This window comes from Narcine bancroftii, chromosome 8 (assembly GCF_036971445.1).
Source record: "Narcine bancroftii isolate sNarBan1 chromosome 8, sNarBan1.hap1, whole genome shotgun sequence".
Taxonomy (NCBI): domain Eukaryota; kingdom Metazoa; phylum Chordata; class Chondrichthyes; order Torpediniformes; family Narcinidae; genus Narcine; species Narcine bancroftii.
This window is the reverse complement of record NC_091476.1, coordinates 55130744-55141640: the sequence shown is the minus strand read 5'-3', so window position 1 is coordinate 55141640 and position 10897 is coordinate 55130744. Positions and strand designations below refer to the sequence as shown.

The window sequence follows — 10897 nt, the reverse complement described above, 5'->3', positions numbered from 1 at the left end:
GAACTCCAATACACGATCCCTCCACGCATGCACCAACCGAACTCCAATACACGATCCCTCCATGCATGCACCAACCGAAGACTCGGCCATGCAAACAGGAATCAAGATGACCGTACGCCGGGACGCTGACTCACAAGCACATTTTGGCTCTTACAGGCCCTGTATCCTTTTTAAAGTTTGTCAACTACAACATAAATTGGGTAAATTTCATATTATTTCTTTATATATTTTTAACAAATTTTTGATCATATGTGTGGATGGATGTTACTTGCATAGGTTGCAAGTTGGGGATGTTAGAAATAGAAGTACCTTTAAAGAAATTGCTCGAGACAAAAATTGAGAACAAAGAACATTTATTACAGCAACAATGCAAAGTTGGGTGCTTCCCCTTACCCTGGGAATACACACACATACTGGGGCTCACCCAACTTTTATACAGTTGATTTCAGTATAGGAATACCCTCCCCCTTACATTCTTCTGCCTCCTGCTGGAGAGGTTTGGCATTAGGCAATCCTGCCTGCCTACGTGCAATTTCAGTATACTTGGAGGACCAGGGGGTATCCTGTCGGTGTCCCTTCATGTTATTGTCCTTATTCACACCTTCCTGATTCTCGGAGCTACAGTCTCTTGGTATGTAGAGTTGGCTCATCCTGTCTAGGGTTGACTAATTTAATATGTATAAATCTGTGAAAGGTTAACTAATTAGATATGTAGGACTTGGTACTTCTGTCTAGGGCTAGGAGACCCTTATCTGATCCAAACTACCTCAACTTCCTACATTCTATTGTTCCTTACCACTCCTTATCTTAGTCTTATGGTGGCTCTTGTCACAAAGACTAGAAGATTCTTATGTTAATCGTGCTGACTCTGCTTTCCTGCATCCTAATTCCCAAGCTCATCCTGCTTGTACTGGTTACAGCCATTAACTGATGTATGAATTTCAGTTTCCTTCATGTTCATAATTTTAGATCAGTTTTCCCATCTCTCGCAATCCTCACTTTTCTTTTAGATCAGTAATATTGATCTTTCACCATGATCAGTGTTACTGATCTTTGGTTACTGGTCTCAGTGTGACTGATCCCCCCCTTCCTCACTTTTCTTTTAGATCAGTATTACTGATGCTGTAAAGTGTAAGGTGTTGTTTTACCCAGCTGGTCAATAACCAAATTGCAGTCTCTGTGTTGTTGGATAGAGTTAGGGAAACATACTTTCTTTGGGGTATAGTGTTCTGACGAGGGGTTCGATGATTAAAAACTGCAGCCAAGTCTTTAGGCATGGGAGCACCATAAAGGTCAGAGTAGTGAATCCAGCTGCTATAAAGGTTGTGAGTATCAGGCTCCAGTTTTCAGTAAAAAGTCTAGTCCATCCCACATCAGTCCAAGGTTGCCAAGTTTGAACATGGGCATGGGCAGATTCTTGTCGAAGTCCTGAAGCAGTGTCTTTAACCACCCGACTGTTGTAAGCATTGTCCTGTAGAAGTCTCTGAGAAATGCTGCCTTCAGCAGCGAACGAATAGTCGAGAGTCAGGCGGTTCCGTTGAATTGTGGCTCGTATCTGCCATTCCTCTTCAGCCCTGAACCCCAGGGCCACGGATCTCCGAAGGCTGTCTGGAGTCTGATATTAAAATGCCAAGCAGCTTTAGAGTATTGTAGCAGCTCACGTTTGTAACTGGTGCTCCCCTTCACGGGGTGGTGTTTGTCATTTTGAATGTATGAGAGACCCAAAGGATGTTTGAGAAGAGACCAAGCTGGGGAGGATTGTTTCTTGTGATTTAACCTGTGTGTTGCAGCTTGTCTGCTAACATTAGCATGAGTATTATTGAACTTGCGAGTGCAAGCCTGTCTGTGTACATTAGCATATGTATTAACTCTCTCTCTCTCTGCGACATGTACAATCCTGACTACCATTCTGTCTGTCTTTGTCCCACCATGTCCTTTGTGCTATCGCTTTAAAACTCCTGTCTTTAATACCTGTGTAGGCTAAGATACAAATTAGATGTACTCCATTAAAGCTGTTCAGTTCCCCTGATCCGTATTGGAATCCCTTGTTAACCCATATCCCACTATGACTATACATTAAATCTATGCCCTGTCTACATTCTAAAGGAAAATAATTGTCACCTCTGCTGCCCCTATTCCAGGAGGACTTAAAAGATAGAGCGTAATTAAGTGACATCAACAGTTAAAAAAACAATACAACAATAAATGTAACATTACAGCACTTTGTCGCGGCGCAGTGTAAGTTTCAGGTCTGAAGGATGAGGAACTGCACGCCAGGTTGAGGGTTGAGTCTGTGCATCGTGATGTTGTGGTTCGGAAGCTGGTTTGATTCTCTGAATGTGGGTCCAGCCTATTTCTCTTATTCGTACGGCGGTGTCTGTAATTAAAAGTACACAGTAGGGACCATCCCAGGCGGGTTTCAGTTGGTGATGTTGGCATGCTTTTACATATGACCAATCACTAGATTTAATAAAATGAATAACAATCTGACTTTTCTTTGTGTAGTGTAAAAAATTGTAAAATGAAACACAAAGCATATTTCCATGGGTTTTGAATATATTAGACCTTATTAAAATGCAGTTGGAGCTGCTTGTCTGTATGGGGCACAACCCTCCAATTTGTTAGAGTGAGTACATAACAGACATTGCAGCACAAGAGCCCCTGCGAAAGAACTTGAAACATATTCAACCTTTAGTTCTACCTTAAGTACACAATTAGCCATAATGATTCGGCGAGTGATATTAACTGTATTCTAAATGAATTTATTTTAAAATAGCCGAGTGGGAATAAGACATGTCTTTGTCACTGCCGACAGCAACGAATTTGACGATTATTTAACATCGCTATTGTAATTTTAAAATTAAATGCCTTGTGCCACAGCTCACAAGAGCTGGCCTTATTTAAAACAGTCTGTAAAACAGGCACCAAAAAAAGTTAAAAGATGTTCTTATGAAGATTGCACACACAATCATTTAAGTACAGGCTAGCTTCTATTATATTCCACTTAAAGTTCTGCTGCATGAATCCTGGAGCTTGTGGAGTCATTATTGAATCAAGAAATATTGGTGCCATGCCAATCTCTCTGTAACATGCCGATTTTTCCAATCCTTAAGCCGAGACGTACTGAATAGCATCTGGTACAAGATCTGTGAGCTATTAATGATATTATTATTCTTATGCACCCAATTGTTCTGAACTATGCCACCAATTTAAATCATATTCCACCTATTGCAGTACTCACACAGCAGTTCGCAGGTTTATTTCTCCATTAAGCTAAATCCCGTCACGCAGGGTTTACCTCCGTGATTATTTACACTGTAACTTCCGCACTACCAGATTTAAATATAAACCTGATGAATGGGGGAAGAGTTATCATGAATTAGATTACAGCGGCAATACAGAAAAATTGTGCTGAGGCATTAATTTCACTCCGGAGGAAAATGCACCAGAGAAATGAATCACCAGAGGTATCTTTATTCACCAGAGGTGGGTGATCTTTAAACTCACGGACCTTGATTGCTGAATGTGTAGAAGGAATGTACTAAATCTATTGATAGGGCTCCATACCTCTAACTGCAAGACAAGAGCCTGAAGCCTCAATTTTAAAGGGACATGCACACTCCCCCTTCAACTGGATGATCCAGCAACTTAACACATCAGATCCTTTCTTTATCTCACATACACTTAAAGTTAAGATGTATAGAACTCACCCTATTTGCGCAAACATTTCTCCCTGCAAATGTTATAACATCACTCAACTCTCAGGTACTCCCTGTGCAAAATCACATTTGAATACAATTTATTTCATAAACTGGAATTAACTGGTAGTTAAATTCGCTCATTCTACAGTACTGATAAACGATCATTTATGACATTTAAATTTTAGCATGAATTTTAATCAATATTGGTCAGTGACTGAAGTGGGAAGTCGTGATTTATGAAATTATCTCTGGTCTCTACTCTCCCACTCCCGGCACTTCTCCCAACATCCAGGAGCTGGTACACAATCCCTGCCTTTTTCATGTTACTCATCTACTATTCCTTTAACTGCTTGCATCAAAATGTTAGCCTTTGCTTTCTGCTTATCCTCAGATGTCTGGACAAATGCTTTTTGAGCGATCTGTAGAAGCTGGGTTATTCCCTGCTCATGCCAATTTTCTGTCTTTTGTAATTTTCTTCTAATGTCTGGGGCTGAGTTGGTAACAAAACCAGTTAGTACCAATTGTTCCCCTGCTGGGGATTCTATGTCGAGACCCCCATATTGTATGGGTCCCAAAAATTGATCTAACTGTTCGGCACATCCCTGGGGATCTTCTATCAGGGAGGTCAGTTCTTTCTTAAAGTTACGCACTTCAGTACTGGTCAGGGGCACATTTACGAAACCGAGACCCTCTCCCATGGGAACTTCCCAGTGGTCTCATCCAGTTGGTTTATAGCTTATTAGGTCTGGGTTCCTGCTCCCTGGGAAATGAATCAAAGGGTTCTGCCCTTTCTTCCTGAAGAGTCTCACGCTGTTCTGAATTAAAGTTACCTCTCTCTCCTGTCAACAGGGGTGGTAATCGAGTGCTTTGTGAGCGAGTCATCATACCACTCCTGCTCTCTTCTCTCTTCTCTAGTGGTGGGGGAGGTGGGGAAGGTGCAGAAGGGTAGGTTATAGGAGGGGGAGGAAAGATAGGAGCCGGCATAGGAGGAACATAAGGTGGAGGGAGGGAATGTAACACATCCCACCCTTGTGGTTCAGGGACAAAAGGTTCCTCCTCTCTCTTGTCCTTGTACTCTTTTTCTTTCAAAACCAATTGATCAAACGATCCCCTAAGCCAGCAGGCTGCATATTCTCTGCTCTCTAGGTTATCTCTCTGGTTTTGATAGAGCCAGATGTTCAATGCTTGACACATCCAGTCATCTCGGATCCGAGTTTTGGCCAGTACACGGAGCTCCCTTTTATCGGGTATTTAACCCAGTCCCTACAACAATATCTGACCATGGTCAGTTTGTCCTTTCCACGGGTCCTTCCCGTGCCCCACTCAGATAACATCAACCCGGGCGGGCTGTATGTAGTTATCTGATCCTCACATCCTGAACCAGGACTCTCTTCCTTGCTACCCATATTTCCCATACTGAGAGGCAAGTAAAATTCCTCTTACCGGGTTCCAGTAGCAATGCTCTAGCGCGCTTCCTTCCGTCGTTTGTTCTCAATGCCTCTTCTCGGATATCACTCGCTTCTTCCACTGACCAGCCACCCGTCGTCCGTGAGTCCAGCTGAATCAGCCGGGGTGCACCTACTCTCGTCGTCGGGGTACTCTGTCAGTGGAGGGAGTGTGATCCCGGACGAGCCCCCATTTGTTAGAAACAGAATTTACCTTTAAAGAAATTGCTTGAGACAAAAATTGAGAACAAAGAACATTTATTACAGCAACAATGCAAAGTTGGGTGCTTCCCCTTACCCTGGGAATACACACACATACTGGGGCTCACCCAACTTTTATACAGTTGATTTCAGTATAGGAATACCCTCCCCCTTACATTCTTCTGCCTCCTGCTGGAGAGGTTTGGCATTAGGCAATCCTGCCTGCCTACGTGCAATTTCAGTATACTTGGAGGACCAGGGGGTATCCTGTCGGTGTCCTTTCATGTTATTGTCCTTATTCACACCTTCCTGATTCTCGGAGCTACAGTCTCTTGGTATGTAGAGTTGGCTCATCCTGTCTAGGGTTGGCTAATTTAATATGTATAAATCTGTGAAAGGTTAACTAATTAGATATGTAGGACTTGGTACTTCTGTCTAGGGCTAGGAGACCCTTATCTGATCCAAACTACCTCAACTTCCTACATTCTATTGTTCCTTACCACTCCTTATCTTAGTCTTATGGTGGCTCTTGTCACAAAGACTAGAAGATTCTTATGTTAATCGTGCTGACTCTGCTTTCCTGCATCCTAATTCCCAAGCTCATCCTGCTTGTACTGGTTACAGTCATTAACTGATGTATGAATTTCAGTTTCCTTCATGTTCATAATTTTAGATCAGTTTTCCCATCTCTCACAGGGACGAACTGTAGTTTGTGATTGTTGCTGACTTTAGCCCCTGGCGAACAGCAGCTCTGGGCTTTGTTCTGGAAGGTGACTCTCACTACTTCAGGCAATGCAGCTTGGAAAGAGCAACACATTTTGATGACACCCGTATCCTGATTATAACTTAAAAATAAAGCACAACACCAACTTCAGAAAAGTGTTTTAGTGCATCAGTGTATATTTTAGTCATTTTTGCACAGTTGGCACAAAGTTGTTTCTCACAATTTCCAATTAGGAACTCAGAGAAAACAAAACATACACGCCAAACATCCAGAAATCATATTCAAAACAGGATTAAATTTCAGGGAAGTGTAGTTCTAATACAGGTCTTTCCAATTTTTCCTGAACACTCACAGTAACGAGCAGGTTATCGGGGACATACAGAAGATTGCAGATGCTGAAATTTGAGACCAGCCATTCCAGTTCAAAATGTTCACCAGACCGTCTCTCCATCTGATGCCGCTTAACTCATTGAGAGTCCCTCCAGCAGATGGTGTTTGAGAGCCTGTTCTACCATTTACTGAGATTAGAGATGTTCTACCACCTGACTCCACGGGCAAGCCTTTTTCTGACATTCTTTAATTGAACTTGTGAATTACAAAAAGACAATTAAATCTTCTTTCCTAAAATTACAATATTTGGAAATAATTTTGTTCTATCCAAATCATTATTCCTGTGTAATACAATTTCTAAAGAACATCGACTTCTCCAGTTTCTGTTCAGCTTCTCTCTCTGTCTCTTGCTCTCTCTGTCTCCTTTCCTCCACCTCCCCACCCCCTTCCTTCACCATTCACAGAGCTACCCCCGCCCAAATTGGTTTATAGCTTTTTATTCTCTGCTGCCCTCTCACCCTTATATTCGCCACTTCCTTGTTGGCCTATGCTATTTCTCCTTTCCTTTCTTCTGGTCTCCCCACAATTTTTGATTGGGTGCTTGCCTGCATTTTGCTTGTATGGTGATGGCGATGAAGGGCTCAGGCCCAAAATGTTTTTTACCCTTGACTTCCTATAGATGCTGCATGACCTGCTGAGTTTCTCCACCATTTTTAAGGTAAAGGTTCCATTATTGTCACATAATACTACATACATGAAATTCTTTAACTTTGTCTGCCATAAGGAAGACCACTGTATCCAGCATCCCTCACTGAAATGATGCCCCGGCGAGGAACTGTAGAGCGCGTCGAAAGAACCAAAGACTTGTTGATCCAAACCAAGGCTTTTATTAACTAAAAGACTGGAGCATATCACAAGTAGGTCGACCAGTCCAGAATTACCTGGTCTGGCTAGGAGCAATCCTTTAAGACCTGCTAGTAGGTGTGGCTACACTCTCAGCCAATCACAGTCATCCTACACTACAATCTGTACATATGTACATATACACATTGGTGATAGAATCTGTACTATCACAGGAACAAAATCACAAACCCTCTTTTTGTGTATTGCACTACAATCACAGTATCGATAGACTTGCTTATATAATTCTAAATAACTGATGAATTTAATCAGTCCTCCTCTTTATCTTCTAAACTCCAGGGAATATAACCATGGGTTCTGTAACAACCATTCTCCACGGCTTGGAGTCCCTTGGAAAATACTTCAGCTACAGTGCTTCACCATAGAATATAGACCCTGCAGCCCACAATGTGGTGCCAACCTATACAAACCAACTCCACATCAATTTAGCCCTTCCCTCCCTCACAGCCCGTGACCTTCTATTTTTCTTACATTCATGTGCCTATTTAAGAATCTTTTGAATGTCACTGTTGTACCAGCCTCCACCACTCCCCCCCCCTCCACCCCACCCCAGCAAGCAATGCATTCCAGGCACCCACCACTCACTGTGTAAAAAAAACCTCCCTTTGACATCACCCCAAAACTTAATCCAATGTCCTCTGGTATTGGCCATTGTACCCTTGGGAAAGAGATATTGGCTGTCCACCCTATCCATGCCCCTTATAATTTTATACACCTCTATTAAGTCGTCTCATCCTCCGTACTTTTTAAGAGAAAAGCCCAAGCTTGCTCAACCTTTCCTTATAAGGCATGTTCTCCAATCCCTCAAAAAATATTCAGTCATTTTTTTTTAAGGTTTAAGTTGGTCAACCTCACATATGACTGCAATGAAATATACCCCAAATTTATCATAATCTCTTTGTAATGTAATGTGCCTGCTTGCCCTGCTATCGATCTTGCCTATTTTTGTGTCACTGGGAAGCTTGGACATGCAATTCTCTCATTCATTTTCTAGGCTGATCACAAAAACACCCAAGATTAATTAAAGGATGTCAAGAAAGGGATTGAAGGATTCAAACTATGTATCATATTCCTCACATTCCAGTTCTTCATAATTCATGCTTTCCTTGCCCATTTGCTCTACACAAGCGCTAACCTCATCAATCTTAATTTCCGCCAGTTTCAACTGTGAGTATCAGTCCATTATGAAGAACTTTTTAAACGCGGACTGGAAATCAACTTAATGAGCAGCCATTGCATTCAGCACTCTTCATTTAGATGTCTCCAATATGACCTACTCTTCACAAGCCCACCCTGGTTCTCTCTGATCTACATTTCCTTCCACCAGTAATTTTCTAACAGATGCAAGAACCAACTTTTTGCTGCTATCCCCTCCCCCCTCAATTTTTTCAGATGGATCTGCGTGCCACTTCAAATACATTAGGGCCAAAGGTTGGAGAATTTTGTGAGGTTACAATATTCTCATCCACTGTCTGAAAATTCTGCCATTAGGGTGGCACAGTTCGCGTAGCGGTTAGCATGACACCGTTACAGCGCCAGCGATCAGGACCGATGTTCGAATCCCCCACTATCTGTAAGGAACTTGTACATTCTCCCCGTTTCTGCGTGGGGTTTCCCCGGGGCCTCCGGTTTCCTCCCACTGTTCGAAACATACCGGGGGTAATTGGTGCAATTGGGCGGCACAGACTCATGGGCTGAAATGGCCTCACATGTGTACATTTTTTTAAAAAAAATATTAATCTCTCACTAGTGGAAACTTCCCAGGATCACGATGGATTCAAGACCCCTGAAAGTGCACTCCCAGGTGCCCATCTCAAAACATTTTTATGACCCCCAACAACAGAGATAACGCTCAGACAAGTCATTAAATCTACAGGCCCACAATGCCAGCAATAGTGCAAACCCATTAGTTCTTGAGGGGAACACTATTTGTTCCTGAGAACTTGCTCAGTCCTGAGAAATGTTTTCAAGATGCTATCTTTGCAATGCAGGGAATGCAGATGCATAATCCAAGGAGAGCAGCTGCCGTTGCAGTAACCCGAGATTTCTTTTGGTACTTCAGCGCCTTTTTAACCTGTCCCGAGGAATGGGTGACATAGTCAACAGTATGTTGCACGTTATATTCAATGCTGTTTACAATCTCTTGATGCTCAATTACCAGCACCTCAAACTGCAGGAAGAGCTGATGCAGATCCATGATTTGCGTCTCGAGATCCAGCAGTTGCTGGTGGCGTTCCTGGGCCAGAACCAAGTGCTGTTTGGCTTTGAGGAACTCCAGGTCGTGGCCAACGATCTGTGGTGAGGTGAGGTTCTGCACAAAATGGTCGACATCCTCGTCTTGCAGTTGCAATCCGGCCAACTGAGTCTGCCGTACAATCTGCTGCCTCAACTTGCCGACGTACTCGATCTCCTTCGTGTGATGCGAAGTTAGAATCTGCTGGTAGCGATTAACCAGCACGTTATACTGGCACTGATGTATCCTGTGCTGAACAGAGAAGGGTGCCTCACGTTTTTTGCAATAAAGTACACCCCTCATCTGGTCCAGTTGCGACTGAATGACCTTGGCTTCATGGGTCAATGCAGACTGGCTATCCTTCAAGGTTTTCTTATCATTGAAGATACTCGCCTTCTCAGTTCCACACAGCACGCCTGCTTGCTTCTGTTGAATGTAATGAACCAGATTTTCCAGTTTGTTGAGGTTTGATGAAATGGCAGAAACGTCTTCAAAGCAACCATGAAACCTGCTCAGCTCAGTCCCTTCAAACGCTGGGTTATAAATTCCAGCAGGGCTCTCGGTGAAGTGATCGCCTGCTGCTCTCTGCAATTCCTCCAGCCGGTCCCTCATTGTGGGCACCCGCCACTTGCTCCTGCTGTTGGCAGTCAATGAATAAACTTCCTGAAATGAATCTCTGCTTTCAGGAGCCAACTTTTTTCCACGCAGTGTCAAACGCTTGTGTGCTGCAGACAACACCCACTGGTGATGTCTTTTGTTTTCCTATGTCACCAGATGAAATGACATCAGTACATGGGGGTGCGCTAAACTTTACTCTGAGGAATGCCTTGAGTTTGGCACCTCCTGGGCCTGAAGGGATGGTGGGGGAGGGGTGGAGCTGGATGAGAAGCATGCAGCAACGGATTATCCATTAGGCTGAGTAGGCTGAAGCCTAGGGGGCCAGAGGGGAAGGGGACTCGAGCCCCTGGGTTTCAGCGCCTACTAAGTAAAGAGGAGGTGCCTGGCCTCTACTGACCGTGCATGCGCAGATGAAGCTGGCGGTGAATGTGTGTCAGAGTTGACGTTGTGCCATTGCCAGGGTAACGCATGCAGCAGTTTCTGGTAGCCGGCTGTGGCGGGCTGGTGGCATGAAGATTTTGCGGCAACAGCGGCGTGTGTGTGTGATCCTCCACCTTCCCACCAAACTATTAGGTTTTTTAATGTCTAATTCAGTTGGAGAGATGTTAAAAATCTAATAGTTTGGTGGGAAGATGGAGGATGATTAAGGGGTGGGGTCAGTGACCTCTCCCAGTTCCTGCCCAGTGGGACGGGGCCCTCTCCCTGTCTAGTGGGATAGGGGCAG

General features: G+C 43.6%; 1 protein-coding gene across 1 annotated transcript; it reads right to left on the bottom strand.

Annotated features, from left to right (window-relative positions):
- Positions 1-7876: 7876 nt before the first annotated feature.
- LOC138741755 (syntaxin-1A-like) lies at positions 7877-10275 on the bottom strand. Its single transcript, XM_069896043.1, has one exon. It carries the CDS (start codon positions 10165-10167, stop codon positions 9289-9291), a length of 879 nt encoding a protein of 292 aa, XP_069752144.1. The 5' UTR covers positions 10168-10275; the 3' UTR covers positions 7877-9288.
- Positions 10276-10897: the final 622 nt, after the last annotated feature.